The 21,995-nt window shown below is 47.0% G+C and overlaps 1 protein-coding gene across 1 annotated transcript; it reads right to left on the minus strand.

Annotated features, from left to right (window-relative positions):
• Positions 1-10,572: 10,572 nt before the first annotated feature.
• Positions 10,573-20,605, minus strand: LOC149356647 (uncharacterized). The gene is made up of 3 exons (XM_089576398.1): positions 19,849-20,605; positions 18,836-19,599; positions 10,573-10,698 (listed from the first exon to the last, which is right to left on the minus strand). Exons 1-3 carry the CDS (start codon positions 20,513-20,515, stop codon positions 10,573-10,575), a joined length of 1,557 nt encoding a protein of 518 aa, XP_089432524.1. The 5' UTR covers positions 20,516-20,605.
• Between the last annotated feature and the right edge of the window lie 1,390 nt (positions 20,606-21,995).

Genomic DNA, 21,995 nt, shown 5'->3' on the forward strand with positions numbered 1-21,995 from the left:
CGTGCTCCTGGTAAAGGCTTCGGTGCCGGAGGAATCTCGTAGCTCTGTGACGCCAGCGTCTCGGTACACCTTCAGTGCAATTGCTGTGCTCCGGCTGAACAACTGGAAAAGGTCAGTTGGATGATGTTTACACTAACGTGGCGTGATAAACAAAGGTCCTAAGCACGGGTTTTTACGGTTACCTGCGTAGCAAGTCGTACATTCATTCTTTGAAGATTATTCGGCTGCACGGGCGCTGCTTTCAACTTCGGCACCACCTTGAGGTGCTTGTCCTTTTCCGTTTCGTACAGAGACTTATAGTGACCAAAATTTATGTTTTGCGTTCCAGACTGAAACGTGAATAAAAAAGGTAGCAGTTCGACTTTCCTCAAAACAATGAAAATTATTTAGTCATGGCTATACTTACTTGGCCCCTTTGGTGCTTTAGAAGATGATTTCTCACACACTTGATGATGTGTAGCACATTGCAGACAAAGTATATGAACTTGCCGTCAGGTAAGCATAGATGTGGCATCTTGTGGCTGGTACCAGCCATGCTGCCGTTCACACCAAAATGCTGCCACATGGACTTGTTGCTTCCCGCTCCATCGCTTACAATGCTGAGGACAGTTGCTCCGTACTTGTGAAGCCTCACCACGGCCTCAAGCACCAGTTCCCCCAAGACGCGCCCAGGCGCTGCGATTTTGGTTGCGAAGCTTGCAATTGACTGCACCCATCCTTCAAACATTGGCACGAACATGAGAACTAACGCATGGTCTGCCTGCTCGCTAACATTTCCGCTGACGACACCACCGTAGTCGATGAAACCGTCGACTGTGTATGTAGATTTGTTGAAGTCATATTATTGTTTCAACTTAATTTTGTCCAAGATTAGAGTGCCGAATTTCATACGCCATCTTTTGTTTCCATCTGCTTTTGGATTGCTTCAAGAGCAACAGCATTAAATCCATATTTGCAGGGAATGCCCTTCAGTATTTGAGTTAGGCGACTCATGCTTGATAGTGGTAGCATCTTGAGGTCATTCAGAAGCTTGTATGCTCTCGGACTTGCCAGTCTCACAAGCATGCTGTTAAGAAGCCATTCGGCATCGTATCTGATTCCAGATGGTGCTTTGGCTTTTATTTGCCTAAATGCCGTGATTAAAGCCAGCCGTTGCAGGTTTGGAAGGCCTTCTAGCTGCCGTTCTAGTTGCTCTTCTGAGCTCTTCTCGAGCTTATCTTTTAACTCCGATATTTCTACCTTCCGTTTCTTGTTAGCTGCCGCAGCTCGCAGCAGGGCTTTTCTAAGACGTCGTGCCTTTCGTTGTTGCAGATCTTTTATTTTTTCAGAATTTTTTGCTTGCCGAATTTGTCTACGCAGCCTCAAGCAATAAGGACAAACTCGCCGCGACGTTATGACAGAGCAGTTCTTGTGATATCTCGTACCTACGCATGAGCTTTGAGATGTGGCTCCCTCACACAATTTCATTTCATCGATCTGCTCCATCAGAGCTTCTACGTCAGAAACACTCTCAATGTGATATGAGATCTTCTTGTGCAGCTTGCTATACGCGTTCACAGTACATGATATCCGCTCAGCAATCAGAATGGTCTTCCCAACAAGCAAGTTCCCCTGCACTAGACGGCGAGTGTAAAATATGCCGCATCTTTCGTCGGTTGTGTCATCACGAAAATATTCGAATTTCCACTGCGTTGTCGGTAATGCTCTGGACTCCAGACGGTAAAGATTAAAATCACTTTCTGCAGCGCAACTGTCCGGTTCGGGATGCATTGATGCGCTTTCGGAATCCTCCAAGTTACCTCTTTGCAGTGCTGTCGCGGCACAATGGGCACCGCGATCCACTGGAGGCTTTCTCTTCGGCTAGTGCATTTTGGCTTTGAAATATGCGCCGGCAATGAACGAAACAGCCTCGGGAGAGCGCCTGGTGCCAGCATTCATTTCCCTCTCTCCAAAAGCACTTCCTTAACTTGCACTACATGACAATAGTGCTTTAGAAGGTCTTCTTCTTCGAAATGGAGATCACAAACTTTGCATTTCGAAGTCAGTTCGCGATCTTTTCTGTGAAGTGCACGCTCCCACCTTTTAAACTCGATGGGGTCTTTCGGCAGCCCGAAGAAATGACAGTCCGTCGAGTCATCGTTGCGATACCCGCTATTGCACCTCGGTGCAAAGCAGGTTGGCATGAAGAGGCACGATGTCATAAGATACAAACAAAAATTAACCGAGAAGCAGACAACACAAAGCGGCTGTCGCGAGCGCGCTTTAAAAAGGGCGCAGCAGGGCCAGCAACCAACGTCTCCGCTTCGGCGGACGCGGTTACTGCGACGCGCGTCTTTTCAAGGGCGCAGAAGGGCCGGCAACCAGCGTCTCCGCTTCGGCGGACGCGGTTACTGCAAACGTTACTAGAACAAACTAGTAACGTTGGTTACTGCGACGAGCGTCTTTTCAAGGGCGCAGAAGGGCTGGCAACCAGCGTCTCCCCTTGGGCGGACGCGGTTACTGCTAACGTTACTAGAACAAACTAGTAACGTTGGTTCCTGCGACGCGCGTCTTTTCAAGGGCACAGAAGGGCCGGCAACCAGCGTCTCCGCTTCGGCGGACGCGGTTACTGCCAACGTTACTAGAACAAACTAGTAACGTTGGTTACTGCGACGAGCGTCTTTTCAAGGGCGCAGAAGGGCCGGCAACCAGCGTCTCCGCTTCGGCGGACGCGGTTACTGCCAACGTTACTAGAACAAACTAGTAACGTTGGTTACTGCGACGAGCGTCTTTTGAAGGGCGCAGAAGGGCCGGCAACCAACGTCTCCGCTTCGGCAGACGCAGTTACTGCCAACATTACTAGAACAAACTAGTAACGTTGGTTACTGCGACGAGCGTCTTTTCAAGGGCGCAGAAGGGCCGGCAACCAGCGTCTCTGCTTCGGCTGACGCGGTTACTGCCAACGTTACTAGAACAAACTAGTAACGTTGGTTACTGCGACGAGCGTCTTTTCAAGGGCGCAGAAGGGCCGGCAACGAGCGTCTCTGCTTCGGCTGACGCGGTTACTGCCAACGTTACTAGAACAAACTAGTAACGTTGGTTACTGCGACGAGCGTCTTTTGAAGGGCGCAGAAGGGCCGGCAACGAGCGTCTCTGCTTTGGCTGACGCGGTTACTGCCAACGTTACTAGAACAAACTAGTAACGTTGGTTACTGCGACGAGCGTCTTTTCAAGGGCGCAGAAGGGCCGGCAACCAGCGTCTCTGCTTCGGCTGACGCGGTTACTGCCAACGTTACTAGAACAAACTAGTAACGTTGGTTACTGCGACGAGCGTCTTTTGAAGGGCGCAGAAGGGCCGGCAACCAACGTCTCCGCTTCGGCAGACGCAGTTACTGCCAACATTACTAGAACAAACTAGTAACGTTGGTTACTGCGACGAGATCTTTTCAAGGGCGCAGAAGGGCCGGCAACCAGCGTCTCTGCTTCGGCTGACGCGGTTACTGCCAACGTTACTAGAACAAACTAGTAACGTTGGTTACTGCGACGAGCGTCTTTTCAAGGGCGCAGAAGGGCCGGCAACGAGCGTCGCCGCTTCGGCGGACGCGGTTACTGCCAACGTTACTAGAACAAACTAGTAACGTTGGTTACTGGGACGAGCGTCTTTTGAAGGGCGGAGAAGGGCTGGCAACCAGCGTCTCCGCTTCGGCGGACGCGGTTACTGCCAACGTTACTAGAACAAACTAGTAACTTTGGTTCCAGCGACGCGCGTCTTTTCAAGGGCGCAGAAGGGCCGGCAACCAGCATCTCCGCTTCGGCGGACGCGGTTACTGCCAACGTTACTAGAACAAACTAGTAACTTTGGTTACTGCGACGAGCGTCTTTTCAAGGGCGCAGAAGGGCCAGCAACCAGCGTCTCCGCTTCGGCGGACGCGGTTACTGCGACGCGCGTCTTTTCTTTCTCTCTTGCTGTTATGTTAATATGTAAATAGTTTTATTACCAGTGTACCTCTCCCCCTGTCCTTTCTACTATCCCCTCAACTCTTTTTTTTTTCACTAATACACGCTACCTGCTATCCTTCATTTCTGCTGGCTCAGCTCAGGTGCTTTCAGCAGCGATGGCAGATGCCGAAGCTAGTAACAATCTTTTTCCTTCCATTTACCATGTATTGCTGTCATATCTTTCAACTCTCTTCTTTCTGCACGTGGCAGCGGTGGTGGCTCAGCTGTCTTTCGGTGGCCCGAAGAAATGACTGTCCGTGGAGTCCAACGTTGGGATAACCGCCATTGCATCCCGGTGCAAAGCAGGTCAACATGTACTAACTAGTCATGAATGGTTAGTCATGACTAGTTCGTAATTCACCACTCATGGCTAGTGACGACTGATTAGCCGTTAGTCATGGTTAGTCATGATTAACCAGTCATGACTAACCATGACTTACGGCGTGATTTTAGACGTACGTCTTTCTTGCATCCAGTTTGCATCATTAGGTTGCTTATTCCCTCCAGAATTTTCCATCGCGTGCTGAAATGTATATCTTTCTTGCCTTGCGTCGATTTGCCTCGATTTGGTTGGATCAAGGATTGAAAAAGTGCGCCCGCGTATGTGTGTGTGTATGCGTGCGTGTCCACACGCGCGTACCCGGAAACTGAAGGAACAGCTGCTATTTTCACACAGTCTATTGTCAGGCAACTATAGCCTCGTTTACATGAACCCGACTTCGGCGGGTTGAACCAGGAGATCGAGATGAGGAAGGTCAGCCCAAATTGACTGCATGCTTACATGAACTTGATTTTAGCGAGTCGCGACCGGTTCAATAGCAGCGGCACCAAGCGTCGAGCGGCGCAGTGGGAAAGGCCATGGCAGCCGGGAAGATTGCGGCATGCACGGCTGCCTCGGAGGCGCTACGGCGCAAGCGAATAACAGGTTCGCATTTATCACCTCCCCTTCCACTAACCCGACTCAGACCGGTTTACGTGCTATCTGCTGTTGGGATCGAGTGAGTCAACCCACCCCCTGCAGCGGAGTTGACTGGACTCGCTCCCTCGACTCCCGGACCCGACTCTTAGGTGTTTACATGAACCCAGTAACCGGTTCTCAGCTCAAATCCTCAACTCAACCAGTCATGTAAACACCGCTTATAACGTGCTTGTAATCATTTTCCAAGAATTCCTTTTCCTGCGGCGCTAGTCTACCCCGCCTGCAGGAGGGGCGCGCAGCAAGGGGAGGGGGCGGACCTTTGTGCCAGTGTCCGAAAAGGGGACTTCTCAGCACTATAGTCGGTTACAACTAAAGAACGAAGCGGCACACGCAACTCCGAGGGAGCTCTCCAGCCAATCACGTCGATTTGTGTGGCTGTGCATGCAACCAAGCCTGCGAAAGAGAGCGAAGGAGTTGGCCCTTTGTCTCCGTGTCGCTGAGGGTGGATGTCCTTTGTTCGGGATAAGGCTAAAAGAATAATAACTCAAAAAGAAAGGAAAAGATTTTGCAGCCCCGGCATCCGCCATCGTCTCTAGGAGCACCTGAGTTGGAGCAGGGGAAAAGACAGGGAGAAAGGCGAAGGTACTAGTAGGTGTGGTGCCCCCGTTTATTGTCTCAGCTGCACTGGCCACTAAAGGGGGAAGGGGGGGGGAGAGGGCTGGGGTGCTCACCTTTCGCATATGTCCGCGCGAGAGCGTGTTTTGCGCAAAAGCGCTGAATGTTACAGGTGGGGTCATATTCGGCAACAGACGGTCGTGGCGGCCTCAGTCTCCACCGGTGCTGTCGCGGCCCACTTGTGGAGACCGAACAGAAAACTGTTCGGTCGACGCGCTTGGCTGGGCGGTCTCCTTTGATGGGCATGTGCTGCTTCGTTCTTGAGTTTTACCCGACTTATATACCACATGGATTCATTTCAGCGTTGGAACATGGCGCCCTCTGAACCACGGCATTCGTTTGAAAGAAGTGCGAGTCTAGTTCAAGAAAACTGCACCTGCTCTATGGTTAGTGCTGAAATAGTGCAGCTGCAGCCGCCATGGAAGCAGGTGATGGTTTGCGGGTTGTGACAAACGGCGGAGACTCAAGTAACTTTCACTCGTCGGCAAGCTAGAACGCTGCTCGAGTTCTCCAAAGAAACGGATCGACGCTGGTTCGTGGCAACATGTTATTGTGATGTGCTGTTTACACATTTCTTCATGAGATACGAGATGTTGGCTGTCGCTGATGTAGGCTGTAAACAGCTGGCTGCAATTCATTGGCATTGCAAAGGCTAGCGACGACGAGGCCTGCAGTCGACCATCCGTTTTGGAAGCAGACAGTGCCAAACTGCGCTCAAAGTGCCGGAACTAGTGGTACACACCCGCCGCAACGCCGCCGCCGCAGAAGTTTGCCGAACTGGTGCATTGAGTGCGGGCGAATCGAGCGCTCTCCAACTTTCCCTCTACAGCGCTAGCCGGAACAACGAACAACCGGCAGCACGAAGCGAAAGCCTGTCTCTTATTTTTCCTGTCGCTTTAGCAATGCCAAAGCTGTCCTCGAAAAATAATACGACGCCCAGAATACGTTTCGTAGGGTCAGGTGAAAAATATTGGCAGTGGCTTAGCTCTACTATGCCTGGATATACGTAGCGTAAAGCGCTCCGGTGTTTCGGCCGCACGTTTTGCCTTGGCTGCTCGACGGCGAACTGCCAGGCGACAACCTCGGGATCGGCAGAATTTACATTTTCCAGTCTTCTGCGCCGTTCGGCAGCGGCTCGACTCTCCTTAGCTTACCAGAGCTTACATGTTGAGCGCGACCGTCATTTCTCCGCGCACCCTCCTCGCGCATGCGCAGTGGCGCGCGGCGCAACTGTCGTAAACACGAGGTCACGCGTCGGAGAGGAGCGCACGCCGCCGGCGCCGGCAGCACCGGCTGTGGCGAGGAGGCGACGCACCTGCGCCTCTCGTGACGTCACGCGGTTCTCGCGCATGCGCATAACAGGCGGCGCACAGTCGCGCAAAACTCGGCTCTGACCCGGGTAGTGTGGCTTTACTAGCTTTGCGATACAAAACTATCCAGCAAAGCAATATGGCGGAAATCTGCTTGGAAGTTCGACACACACTACATAGGACAAAATCGAGGGAAACGTGCAAACATCGTAAAGATATCGTTCCCTCTCGTCAACACCTCCTCATTGTAAATGTTTAGCAGCGCCACACTCGTTATTTTTTGAACTGTGATTATTTAGTACACGTTCATGTGTGTAGATGGCGCTACTTACTACATTTATCTACATTTATCGCATGTCGCTGCGTTATTGCTATTATTGTTGGTATTCTGTGGACTTTGTTGTTGGCAATTGTTACAAGTTGATTAAAAGAATGAGAGACCGACTTTTTAAGAGTATATTTTCCAAAAAAAAGAAGCCGCGGAACGTTTCAAGAGCTTGTGCCCTTCATAAGGAGAACAAAAAAGGTAGCTAAAATCCACTAGACATTGCGCATTCCCCAAAAGCCGTACATTAAACGCGATGCTTAACCGCGTAGAGCGAACTAGTAAGTTTCTTTACGCAAAATCTCAGAACTGCCACGCGCTGGTTACCTGAACAGTATTGCATTCCGTTTCTAACTATTTAGAAAAAACGCTAACTTTGATCAGGAATAACTTTTAAACTAAACAAGGCAGATGGATGAAATTTTCATAATGGAAGAGGGATTAGACGATCTCAAACTGTACAAAAAGTCGCCGTAGTGCAATGCATATCCCAAAAGTTTTTGCAGATTACATTGTTCTGTTTTCTATGCTATTCAAACATGCGTGGCTAATAAACTAATCTATACACGTACTTCTGAATGCTTAAATATGCTCACTATCATCAGATCTCAAAGTATCTCGAAAGATATTTCTCTAGGTGCAAGAGGTTTTTCACAATTTGGATTTCCTGAGACAAGTTGAGCTCAACTGCCAGTTTTCATCTTTGCGTTTTCTTTTGCAGTTGAAACAAATTGGCAGCTACGGTTAAACCAAATGCATCTTTTGAAAGCACAGAAAACTAGCTTTTCGAAGATATCTGAACCATATTTATGAAGCGAACGAGCGAGGTACAGTCGACGTACAAATATCACCAAAAATGGTTCCCGCTCATTGTCAGAGTGGGACCGCCACCTAAATGACTAACTAGTCACGATTCCTTAATAACTAACCAGTCATGATTAAACAGTCATTATTCACGGTTAGTCATGATTAACCAGTCATGACTAACCATGACTAACGGCTAACCAGTCATGAGTAGCCATGACTGGTTAATTACTAACTAGTCATGACTAATTGGGTCATGACCTGACCCATGACTTACTAGTCATGATTGGTTATAAACTAACTAGTCATGATTGGTTATAAACTAACTAGTCATGTCTCGTTATAAACGAACTAGTCATGTCTAGTTAATGACTAGCTAGCCATGACAAACCAGCGATGAGAAACCAGTCATGATTGATTAATGACGAACTAGTCATGTCTGGTTAATGACTAGCTAGTCACGACTAACCAGCGATGACAAACCAGTCCTGACTAGTCATGACTAATCAGTCATTAACCAGTCGTAACTAGTCATGTCCGGTTAATGACTAACTAGTCACGATTGCTTAATGACTAACCAGTCATGACTAATCAGTCATTGGTCATGGTCAGTCATTACTAACCAGTCATGACCTGCCCCATGACTTACTAGTCATGATTGGTTATTAACTAACTAGTTAAATCTGGTTAATGACTAGCTAGCTAGTCATGACTAACCAGTGATGACAAACCAGTCATGATTGGTTAATGACGAACTAGTTATGTCTGGCTAATGACTACCCAGTCATGACTAACCAGTGATGACAAACCAGTCATGACTAATCAGTCATTAACCAGTCGTAACTAGTCATGACTGGTTAATGACTAACTAGTCACGATTCCTTAATAACTAACAAGTTATGATTAACCAGTCATGACTAACCATGACTAACAGCTAACCAGTCATGACTAGCCATGATTGGTTAATTACTAACTAGTCATGACTAATCATTGATCACTAATTGGATCATAACTTGACCTATGACTTAATAGTAATGATTGGTTATTAACTAATTAGTCATGTCTGGTTAATGACTAGCTAGTCATGGCTGACCAGCGATGACAAACCAGTCATGATTGGTTAATGACGAACTTGTCATGTCTGGTTAATGACTAGCTAGTCATGACTAACCAACGATGACAGACCAGTCATGACTAGTCATGACTAATCAATCATTAACCAGTCGTAACTAGTCATGACTGGTTAATGACTAACTAGTCACGAATGCTTAATGACTAACCAGTCATGACTAATCAGTCATTAGTCATGATTAGTCATGACTAACCAGTCATGGCTAACCATGACTAATGGCTAACCAGTCATGACTGCTTAATGACTAACTAGTCATGACTAACCAGTCATGACTAATTGGGTCATGACTATCCAATCACGACGCGTGACCCATGACTTACTAGTCATGATTTGTTATTGACTTACTAGTCATGATTGGTGATTGACTAACTAGTCATCACTAGTTAATTCATGACTGGTTAATGACCAACTAGTCATGATTGGTTACTGACGAACTAGTCATGTCTGGCTAATGACTAGCCAGTCATGACCAACATTACTAGAACTTGGTTCTAGTAACGTTGGTCATGACAAACCACTCATGACAAAACAGTCATGACTAACCAGCCATGAGTAATCATGACTAATCAGTCATAACTAGCCATGACTGGTTAATGACGAACTAGTCGACTGCTTAATGACTAACCAGTCATGACTAATGTGTCATTAGCCATGGTTAGTCATGGCTAACCAGTCATGACTAACCATGACTAACGACTAACCAGTCATGACAAGTAATGACTGGTTAATGAATAACTAGTCATGACTAACCAGTTATGACTAACTAGTCAAGAGTTGTTAATGATTAGTTGAAATGCCAAATGAGTAGTTAGTGAATTCAAATGCCAAAGGCATTTTGTTTTTTGTTAGAGCCTGGATTTTTCACAATGAATGCCAAAGGCCATGGTTCGATTCTTAGCCTCGACAGGTCTTTTTTTAAGTAGTGACGCCGACACGCGGACACATCTATCGACACGGCTGCTAACGACAGTATGAGGCATTAAAGGCTTCTCCTTAAAATTAACTAAAGACAACACAAAACGGCTTTCGCGAGCGCTCTTTAAAAAGGGCGCAGCAGGGCCAGCGAGCCGCACCGAGCGGCGTCGAGGAAGCAAGATTCATTCGCAGCGCCACTAGTTCACGCGACCGCCACTTGGGAGAGCTCTCCGGGCAGAGCTGTGAAACTTAGTTGGTGCTAGTAACGTTGGTCCGACATCTCTGGGTAACGCCAAGTAGAGCCTAACTTCCGAAATCCACTGGTTCCGCCTCACCGCCGTATTTGCTGACAAAGTAAAATGCATTGGTCCTTTCCCTGCTTTACAAATTCTACAATTCAGCAGCGTCATATACAGCTGCAGTACAGAAAGTGACTGTAAAATTCTGTCCATGAAACTGCTTCAAAAAGCTCGGCAATAACCTTCTTTGCTTAGTGTTTCGACTGATGATTGGCTTACCGGGGGTGCTGTCGCAGCCGCAGAATCTTGCGCTGACAGTGGCCCCAGCTTCTGGCCGAGCGGTTGCACACCGAAGACGGGCGCTGTTGTTCCTGACGCCCGGCCACGACCTCGGCCTCGGCCTATGGTTCGGTTGGCCGCAGCAAAAGGCGCCGGAACATAGCCGCCACCACCGTGCTCCATGCAAGACATCCTTGGGCCTCGGAGCTAAGAGAGAAGACTCGAAAAGTCTCGCGCTGGCTTCGTTTTCTTCCTGTATTCTTTGGAACTTCTTCTTTTACCAGGGCCGGCTTGCACGAAACAAATAAGACCGGCTTATTTCCAGTCTAATCTTATTCGCGGTCTAAAAGCTCTCTCGGTTTTGAAGAAAGGAAAGGCGCATAGCTGGTTCATTTTGTCAGTGGACACCTCAAATGCACCACGAACTCCGACTGAAAGTTCGGTACCTCAATGTTTTAGTCGGCGTTCGTGCGCATTTGAGGCACTCACCGACAAAGTGAACCATCTATGCGCCTTTCCTTTCTTCAAAACTGAGAGAGCTTTTAGACCGCGAATAAGATTAGACTGGAAATAAGCAGGTCTTATTTGTTTCGTGCAAGCCGGCCCAGGTCGTTGGTAGTAACATTGGCGGTGGATATTCGCTTTTCGTATCTTCAAGGCTTAATAATTACTGTTATTAATATGTCTAATTGGTTTTACATAATTAGCCAGAATTTCCCCAGTGATGCATTACATGTTGCCGGTGTTATGTTTAATACTATTTATGGTTATTACTACAGTATAATACAAGTTAAAAAAAAAGCAGTTGCTCACACTGGGCTGCGATCCGCGGCGTTCTGTATTACTCCGCTGGCCAATCGCAAAAGTAGACGAAATGAGCTTTTTAATAGACAGTTTTAAGGCGGAAGCCTTTAATGCCTCATCGTTGTAAGCAGGAGTTGTCGACAGAAATGTCACGATTTTCAATTGGTCAAAATTGTCGTAACATCACAGTGCGCGAATTTCAAACGGGGCCAATTGTTCTTTGGCTAGTAATCATGTAACAAATTAAAGGGATGGTGTAGTGATGCTCCAAGTAAGTGGGATTGAGTTACTTAATTAGTCAATTAACCAGGTAACCTATTTACCCTTTCTAGTCAGACCAGAAAAATAAATAAAACCGAGTAGGAAATCGGTCGAGTTGGGGAATCGAACCACGGTATCCGGAGTGGGAGTCGAGCACGCTAACCTCTCCGCCATGCCAGCACGATGGTTTGGAATGAATAAAGGTGCGTCTAGGGAATACGATGTCTTCGTTCACTCCCATCTTCCTCCCTTCCCTTTCGGCGAGGTTCAGGTGTCCACCGACATATGCGAGACAGATACATTTCCCTTCCTCAAAAACCAGTTTACCGACGAGCAAGGCGTACAGCCGAACGGGCGATGGCGTTCTGTGGACTCTCTGGCAGCGTTGCAAGACGTTGCCGCGTTCTGCTCTTTAGAGGCGAAGCTTAACATCTTATCCACACATCAGTGACACAAGCAGCAACACCGCGCTTAAGGCTTTCGACTCACCGCACTTTAGGTCAACGAAGTGCCCCCCCCCCCCCCTGACGTAGAGCGCTTACGAGTCACCAGTGCGCATGCGCATAACGTGAAGCGTCAGCGTGGGTCTCACGGACGTACGTGAGATTCGGATCTTTGCTTTGCGGTCTTCACGTTGGTTGCGTACGTGGCGTAGGGAAGATGGCGGCGCCCTGCCCGACCGCTTCAGAGTGAATACAGCTTTGTCGCTAATCCCTCAACGTGGTATCGTGCTGTCAACTGTTGTATTTGCCTTCAGTTGGCCCGTTCTTTCTCTTGCATGAAGTTTTAGGTGAGTACTAGCTTTTGTTTTCCAGATAGAAGCCCGTTTCAGCAGCTCCTAAGACTGACGGAGAAGTGTTTTCTAGTCATCATAGCAACGGAGGCTGAGGGTCTCGCGAGACCACGCGAGGCTCGAAACCTCGCGGGATATCGCGAGACCCTCGGCACAGTCAAAGCAAAACGTTGCACGTTTTCGCTCCGTACACACACGTTGTCAACACGAGTGGGACACCAGCGCGCCTTCGCTTCTCGAAAAGCGATGATTTAGATATGCTGCGGGACGAGAGGGAATTCAATCCCTTTGAAGATAACATGCAGGGCGGTGGATTGAAATCGCTCGACGTTTGTCAGAATAAAGGGGGAAAGTATTTACCGCCCACACTGTACGCGACCGCAAGTCTTGCTACAAGCGCGCTGTGGATTGACTTGGCTCGGCTCCAAGCAGCTCGACTAAAGAAAATTAGTTTTGTTTATCTCTACTATACGGCGCGGCATAACATGCTAGCGCATTTTGTAGTTCTAGGCAGATATACCGTATTTACTCGCATAATCCTCGCACTTTTTTTCGCAGAAAATCGGTGCGAAGTTAGGGGGTGCGATAATTACGCGGGGAAAATTTTTGAACAATGCTTTGGAGTGCTGAAAGCAAATGTAAATAGGCTGTGAACCGGGGTTCTCAAGCCAGCTATTGTAAATTTAACCAAAACTTCAATTGCAAGCAGGACTTACGTTTGTAATAAAACCACAGAGACGACAAACACTAGCTGCAGAAACACTTTATTTGCGAAGGGTGGCCGCCCGCAACATCACCATCACTCAGAGTTCGCGGAGTCCACGTCGACATTGCCATCGCTATCGCTGGTCGCTGCTTCGTCGGCTTCCTCAGCTTTACCCTCTTCATCTTCGTCCCACACCAAGTGGTCTTCTGTCGCGTCCAGGGCGTTGGAAATGCCAGTTTTCTTGAAACTCTTCACGACCACGTCAGCGCCAATCATGCTCCATGCATCTGCTACCCAGCTGCACAGCAGCTCCACAGATGGCCTCTTTATCTTGCCACCCGGCGTAAGAGCGTGTTGGCCTTCGGCCATCCATTCTGCATACAGCCTCCGAACGTTATCTTTGAACGGCTTGTTCAAAGACACGTCCAGAGGCTGCAGCATCGATGTGAGGCCACCTGGTATTACTGCGATGTCCGTACGCAATTCCGTCAACTTCGCGCGAACAGAGTCCATGAGGTGACCGCGGAAGCTATCAAGATCGAGAAGCGACGGACAAAGAAGTGCTCCCGGTCGCCGTGCCCACACCGTCTTCAACCAGTCGATCATCAATTCTGCCGTCATCCAACCTTTCTCTTCCACCCGCACGTGTATTCCGGAGGGCAGCTTTCCTTTTGGCAGGGTTTTCTGCTTAAAAATCACATATGGTGGCAGCTTCCGCCCGTCCGCAGTCACGCCTAGCATGACCGTGCATCGTTGTTTTTCGGTACCAGTCGTCCTTATGTGCACAGACCGCGCACCTGTCTGCTCCAGTGTAGTGCTGCTCGGCATATCAAAATTGAGGGGCGTTTGGTCCGCGTTTCCGATATGGGAGAGCAAGAAGTTTTTTTTCCTGCCGAATTCGTATCACGAAGCGATGGAAGTCCACAATCTTGTCTTCATAGGCTGCAGGTAGCCGCTGGCAAAGCGTCGTCCGCCTCCTGAGCGAAAGTCCATTGCGCCGCATGAACCGCGTGGCCCACCCGTTACTTGCCCGGAAATCTTGCGCCGAGATGCCTTCTTTCCTTGCAATTACGCGCGCCTGGTTCCGCATCAGCTCTATTGACACGGCGCAACCATCCGCCCGTAGAGCCTTAATGTAGTCCAGGAGTGCAGTTTCAACCCCAGGAAACTTTCCCGTCTTCGGACCACGGAAGGCACGCCGAGTCTTGCTGGTTGCCTTGAGCTTGTCGTGCTGCCGTCTCCAGTAGCGGACACAAAACTCGTTGACTCCGAAGTGTCTGCTGGCAGCGCGGTTGCCGTGCTCCAAAGCGTACTCGACAGCTTTTAGCTTAAAGGCAGCGGTGTAGCTTGCGTATCGCCCCATGGCGAAGCGGCACCGAGAGCACGGTGACAAAAGTAGCACGCACTGAGCGAGGCCTACGAAAGCCTTCGCAAAATGGCAGAACTATGCGCGGAACTCGGGAAAACGTGCGGCGGTACCAGCGGAACAAAACTGACGAAACACCTTCTCGCCTTCTCGCTCTCTTGAATGTTTTTATGTAGCCCAAAGATTCCGCTTTGCTTTGAAGTAATCATTTTTTTTCCTATCTGAGCTGTAGTTGTCTTAGGCTGTAGCTGGGTCATCCGCTCCTTTGTATCTGTTAGTCCTTTTATCATTAGTTTGGTAATGCTATATTTTGATAGTGCATGCACTTTTCCTTAGTTCTGTCGAGTGATGTTGGGGATGCGATGATTATGCGAGGAAAAAGAGAGAGAGAGAGATAGAAAAGGACGGAAAGGCAGGGAGGTTAACCAGGCGATAAAAAAATTCCAATTTTCGATAGGCAATGTGGGGGCCCAGTTGAAAAATCCACCAGACTGTTCTAGTGTGTTCTGGTGTTAACACCAGGATTTCCTGGTGTGGCTGGTGTGGGCACCAGGCCAGCCTGGTGTGCACACCAGACCAGCCTGGTGGTGTCTGGTGTGCACACCAGACCAGCCTGGTGGTGCTGGTGTGCACACCAGACCGGTGTGGTGGTGTCTGGTGTGCACACCAGACCGGTGTGGTGTTGTCTGATGTGCACACCAGACCGGTGTGGTGTTGTCTGATGTGCACACCAGACCGGTGTGGTGTTGTCTGATGTGCACACCAGACTGGTTTCATGTCGTCTGGTGTGCACACTAGACTGGTTTCATGTCGTCTGGTGTGCACGTACACTAGACTGGTTTCGAGTCATCTGGCGTATATGATCCAGCTCAAGCACACCAGACCTGTTGCTGTATTCATGTGCGGGAGCCGAGCGCCACCAAAAAGATCTGTTCGGTTCATTCTAGTTTGCATGATGTACCAGATACAATCTCAGGCACATGCCAGACATGTGGCCAAGGATTATTTCATGCACTGACCAACATGTAGGTTGGTTTGGTACTTACTGAGATTAATGAAAGATTTCTGTCCTGCTTAATTGCATAGTCAATTGTTGCAACTATGGGTGTTCATGTCTTCACACCACAGTCAAACCGTAAAAAAGTCCAAGGTAAATTGTGAGGTGCATTTGCATATCATACAGCATATAATTTAGTATTTATTACTATTACACTAAGGATGAATGGCAGTCTGTTTATTATGTGGACAAAAAAGGCACACTTTTTTAGCTTCCAGGTATAGTTAAATGCTCATATCAGCCAGGACAACAAAAAATTTGTATCTGGTGTGACTATGAAAACATAAAGGCATGACAGCAGGTTGAACTAAAGCTTGAAAGAAATTAAAACACATTTATTCTCAAAATTCAGCATAGAACTCCTTCGTTTCAGAGTTGCAGTAGTGCCTTCGCGAAATGGGCATTTGGGAAAGTGCCCCTGAAAGCATCACAAAAGAACACCATCAATTCATTCCCTGAATTATAGCAATGTGGGGCCTTTCATACAGCCAGGCAGCTTCCACAGTGCTTACCAGTGCCTTTCACAGTGATCAAGGCAATGAAATTACTGGAATCAGAATGGTGATAAGGAGGTGGGCTTTTGTGCAGACACAATACTTAACGGGCAGGTAGGAAAGTACTGAAGTGCTGCCAGCTGCATTAAGCACAACAGCAAATTCCAGCTCAGTTGATAACAAATTTTGCAAGGGCATTTGAAGACAACTTCACACAGCACTGTGCATTTGCTCATCGACGCAATGCCAGAAACCATAAGGAACAGCAAGACAGGAACAGGCATGGCTGAGTTGGCAACAGTAAAAAGTGCTACACGGCAAAACAGCCGAAAACATCCTAAGCTCCCCCTGTGCTATAGATTCTGCCTGTAAGAGCTTAATTTTCTGACTGACATGAGAGCTGTACATTGTTAAGAGATGAAGAGAATGTGAACTATCAAGTTTAAATGGCCAACGATTATTTCGTGCACTGACCTGCTAAAAGGAGCATTTTGCTACTAGTTTACTTGTTTTAACGCCCGCTAGGTGAGATGCCCCAGACAACTTTTTCATCAACAGCCAAACAAAGTCTCAAGGTCAGCACATGTAGGTAAAAAAAACAAGCAAAAGACATTTTACATATCATTATATAAAGGGTCTTGGAAAACAATGCCCTTCCAAAGTTACATGCACTGAAAAAATTCCCCGCTGTACATTACCACTGAAGGCTATGGAAAGGTGCAAAGGAAGTGCAAATACACTGTAGAGAACATCTTCAGCATAAGTTGCTGTTTTTCATGACAATGCCTACTTCGAAGCATGAAGGACAAGAATAAAAAAACTCGTGCTGAGCAGCAGAGCAGCAAATAATGCACAAGACAGTACACCGCAACTTGACATTACTTAATAAGGCACAATATTATATAAAAAAGGGCTCATATCACAGGATACAATGTCAGTCAGGTTATCCAGCTGAAGTAAGCAAAGAATAAAAATAAATGGGTGCAGTTTTCACTGGATATAAACGAATGCATGAGAACTGCTTCAAAGAACTGTTCATGAACTCGGAACAGATTGAAAACACAGAGATAACAGTCCCTGATAAGTGTGTTCATTTAACAGAAATGAACACTTACAAAAAAGCTGGCTCATTCGGGTTGCTAAGTCATATATATAGGGATACATCTTGTAGAGAAATCATCAGCTAAACTGCATATACTGTGGGGCAAAGGCTTCTCCGAATACTAAGTTCCGAACCTCATGTGAAACACGGCACTGCAGGAGCATTCATGCTTTGGTTGGTCTGTCCAGCGGGCTCAATATTTAAGGCTACGTGTTCCCTTGATGGAGACAGTTGGCAAGTAAATAATTAAATTTTGTACTAAGCTGCCATTGAAGCATGTATGTGTTGACGTGTTGGCAAATGCAAAGAAAAACATGCCTATCGAAACATTTTCTTGCTGAACATGCACAAGACAGTGTACTGGATGCCACTGCCATGTGACAGTGAACATGCACAACAAACAAGACAGTGTGTTAATGATAATGCAACACGCTGCAACCTCAAACAACACTAACTAGGTACCTTGCAATGTGCTGCCAAGTTTCATGACATTTTGAATTTTGTAAAACGCAATAGCAAGTTGGCCACAATCATAAATGGAGATCAGTGAAAAAGTGGATGAGTGAAACTGCTATGAGTAAGATGTGCAACAGACTGGGCAAAGGGTATTTTGTCTATGTCGAAAAGATCAGCATCATCATTTTTGCATTTTTCACAAAGCTGTATTCGTGTCTCACATGCTGCATACATATCGTAAAACTGTGCTCAGAATGACATCGCTTTGAACCAGTTTTGACCACTGGTTTTGTAGAAAAAGAGAGGAACAGAGCTGTAGCAATCACTTCATAAAAAGACCTCAAATATGGTAAATATCCATACCGCAGTCTTTTGGATGTATAAGACGACTTGCTTGTACACTGAAACTTGCTTCAAGAAGTATTATGTTGCAGTTCACCGATGAAAAAAGCTCAAAAGCTGAAGAAGTTTAAATTTTTGTTTCCCTGCAAAAGTGGGCCGTGTCGAACTGTACGCCCGTGCTTGTAAAAACATAACACCAAGGAGGCCTAAAAGTTAAAAATATGCTGAATGGTTTGTTTCATAGCTCGGTAGTATCCAGCATGCAAAAATATGGTGCACAGGGGCGGCATTTTCCCATTTGACAGCATTTGAAGCAAGTGGGATACAAGTGTCTTACTCAAGAATATTTTCATGCTGTTCCCTCATGGTACTGAAAATGACTAATCACTTTCATGAAGATTAGGCATCTTCACTAAGAATGTGCTCTCTTGTTCCACAAGCACACAAGATGAAACAACGCTTTCTTCGCAAAGCATGCAGAGAGCGATGCCAAATGGAGGGTGCTCGATTCTGAACAAAAAGGGCAGCTCAAACACTTCAGTAATCAATTCTTGACACAACAGCAAGATTTTGCTGTCAGCAGCAAACACCTTGAGAATTTTAACAAGTTTGCCGTTACTTGCTTCCAGGTAGCATGAACATGTTCTTTCTGCTTGTTGATAATGGGCGCTGTGTACAGTGAACCCCTTGACACGAGCTCTAAGGTACTCACTACTTACGCATGCCTCGGAACCAATGTTTTGCCTCAACAGTATTTGGATAGGTTCTTCATAGACACAAGGTGGCAAAGCTGCACCTAAGACACTAGATTTGTGCTGTTTAGAAATTTTACCTGAAATTAACTCCTGCTGCTTTTTCAAAAATGGAGGAAGAGGTACCAGACGTTTCAAAGAATTTAGAACTCCATTCATAATGAATCTTTCTGATATTTGCCGAGGAACCCCTTTCGCAGCAGACACAAGCTTCAAGATGTCCCCGTTGCCCCCTTCAAATGGGAAGGTTGACGTGGCCCACAGTGGACCTGTCATCCTAACAGATTTCGCCAGATGTAGAAGTTGATGAACATTGAATGTTTGCGCACTTTCATCATAAAATATTTTCACTTCCTCCACAAACTGTTTCAGCAACCTTTCTGCAATAAAAGTGTCACTGCGTTCAACACTTTCTCTCAGCAGCATAAAAATGCCTTCTACCAGCAATGAAAAATGCCTAATATATCTATCTGGCAGAATGTTTTGAAGGCATGGCACACTGTAGTATAGCAACCAATACTTCCATTCTGTGGCTTTCCAGAATGCCCTCTCTGAAATTGGCCTTGGCAGTCTCGAGAAGCTTATTGGTGGCCGTGCTTTCAATATACGCTGATTTAGCTCGGCAATTCTATTTCCTACATACCAAGGCTTCCCAGTTGCAGACAGCCAAAGCTCTGTCATTTGTGCAGTCACACCCTCCAGGACACAATGCATATAATCGGGAGGGAAGCCCCAGACCAAGTCCAATGTTCCTAGCTTCGTAACTGGAGATGGCCCCTTCACTCCATCGACAGAGCACTTTCTTGTAACTGCAAGGGACATGGCTGACAGCACAGTGTCGTGGGACCTTTCAACCATGGCACCGCCTTCAAACGTGTACTTTACTGTGCCTACAACAAAAACACAACAAATCATTAAAATCAAAACTCACTTCATGCCGCACAGATCAAAGCAGTAGTAAAGAACAAATGAAAATAATTAAAAACATGAATATAACACCGGCAAAGTATAAAATATCCAACTAGCCAAGTAGGCTGTTATTCCTTACTTTTACCGCTGGCAACCAATCTGCCATGTAAAACATATGCTGTATATCTGTGTCCTTCGATCATAAGACTGAATGAAAGCAGGAGTCTCACCGTCAACTAAAGTTCCCTTGTTAAGACACCAAGTGCAGCCGTAGTACCCGTTGTACTGCTTTGCATTGAGCAAAGCAGCTCTGGCCGGTGAGTCGACACAGCAGCACACAATTCTGACTGCAGACTCCACAACTTGATCAGCAAAGGTCCACATCAGGCTGCCAACCTCTTGGAACTTGTCCACAAAGGTTTTCATGAAGAGATGTGCAGGTGGATGCTCCTTGCCGAACCACACTGCTCCAACCAAAATATTCTTCCACCGCAGAGGAACGGGAAGCTCATTGAGGGCAACTTGTATTGGCCACACAGAACCTTTGCTTGACTTAAATACCGGTGCACCATCAGTATTCATCGTCAAAGTTAGGTCACTCCACTTCATTTTGTGGTCGCTGCGAACTTTCTTGTAGAGCAGGCCATCTGTGATATCGGTGAAAGCCTCTGGGCATGATGAAGCAAGCTGAAGCAGGTTGCTTCCAACTATTTTGCCCATGCGTTTCAGGAGCTGTTGCAGTTGTCGCTTCAAGTTAAGAGTGATGAAAAAGCTCCCCTTCTTCAAAACCTCTCCTAGGCTTGCAACTTCTGAACAAATTCGGCAACGCCAGTGGCTGGTACCATTGCCATCAATTAAGAACTGGCAAGTCGGGCAGAAGGCATGAATGCTCACCATTTTTGACTGCTGAAGCCTCCACAGTTTTCGAAAACCATATTTGGTTGAAGGAAAAACCTCTTCAGCAAAGAGGGCGTTCAGAAGCTTGAGCAAGCTGTCAACTTGTGTCCATGGTAGCTTAGCTGCCACAACAAATGATAATATCAGGAGCGTGGCTTGCAGTCGAGTTGTGGACTGGCCAGGAAGAGTCGTCTTTGAGTTGGCTGCGATGAAATCAGAAAGATCATCATCTGGGTCGTCAGCTTCCGCATACACATCAGGGTCTCCCTGCTCAGCATTCTGGTTAAAAGAGGCAGCACTTCCTGCTTGTTCAGAGAGCTGAGGTAGTGGCAGCAGACATTCTTCACTCTCAGTTTGTTCGTCTGTAACCTCAACGTCCCCTCTTGGTACCTCATTTACTGCAGCTAACTGCAAAGAATAAACAAAAGAGGAATGTATTATCAGACAGTGACGAAAGCCCGAGTGGCATGCTTTGAGAAATCTGGCCGATTAGTGGGTCAGCATCTTATCATGGCATGATCTGAGCCCAATTAATGCTGAATTGCTGCTCCATCCTCACACCGCTTGTTCTTTACCCAGATTGAGCATTTGAGACTATTCCAGCTGACGAAATGGGAATGGATGTGAGAGGGCAGCAGTTGTAATTGCGTCCACTGCACACAACTCTGCCATTGGCTGTGATAAGATGCTGACCAAGTGACCGGCTCCAGCTCTCACAGTGCTATAAAGTGAGCTTCACACACTGACATGAGAAGATTTGTCTGAACCGGTGTTCTGCTGGACAAAGAGAGAGACCTGAGAGATCCGCTATGTTGAGGGCTCAGTGTTTTTACTTTTTGTCATTCTTACTCTTATGCACAGGAATTTTCCATAAAAATTACTACGGGCTTTAAAAAGTATCAGTGCAATCCGTGCTGCTCACAGATGATGTCAGAGCAGAATTGCACGACACGTAAACTCATGTTTGCCACATCTACATATAGTATGCCGATGTAGTCGACACCTCTCACACATTTATAGTGTTCAGTTGGAGTTCGTGTTTGACTGCATTTATGTTGATGAACTCTTCTATACGCAGCATTTTTCATTGGCGCCTGTGCTCAAGTCCCCAAATGATGGCGGCTACATCCAATTTGGCTGCTATTTGGCTGTATTTCAGCCTGGCTATGTTACAAAAGGCCCTCACAACGCAATATTTCGATCCACATTTCACCTCACCAGTCTCCTTCTGCTTCTGTTTCTTGTTTCTCTTAATTCGATGCTGCGGAGTGCTTTTTTTCCTGATCATTGTACACCCGCGCTGCCTTGCTCTTCTGCCACAATCTTTGATGCGACAAACTTTTTTGCCATGGTTTCATTCATCACATTCATCATTTCCGTTTCCTAGCCCTGTTTCTCATTTCTGCATGCTGCGTTCTGCTATCAGCCGTCTGCATCCATCACAGACAATATTTTGGACGTTGATAGGCCATGTAAGCAA

Source organism: Amblyomma mixtum, chromosome 3 (assembly GCF_055824585.1).
Source record: "Amblyomma mixtum isolate Tamu chromosome 3, ASM5582458v1, whole genome shotgun sequence".
NCBI classification, from domain to species: domain Eukaryota; kingdom Metazoa; phylum Arthropoda; class Arachnida; order Ixodida; family Ixodidae; genus Amblyomma; species Amblyomma mixtum.

Coding starts and splice junctions, on each gene's coding strand:
- LOC149356647 (XM_089576398.1), bottom strand. CDS start 20,515: ATGGTGAGCATTCATGCCTTCTGCCCGACTTGCCAGTTCTTAATTGAT. Junction 19,600..19,848: donor CAAGGGAACTTTAGTTGACG/GTGAGACTCCTG, acceptor TTTTTGTTGTAG/GCACAGTAAAGTACACGTTT. Junction 10,699..18,835: donor TAAATTCTTTGAAACGTCTG/GTACCTCTTCCT, acceptor ACCGAACCATAG/GCCGAGGCCGAGGTCGTGGC.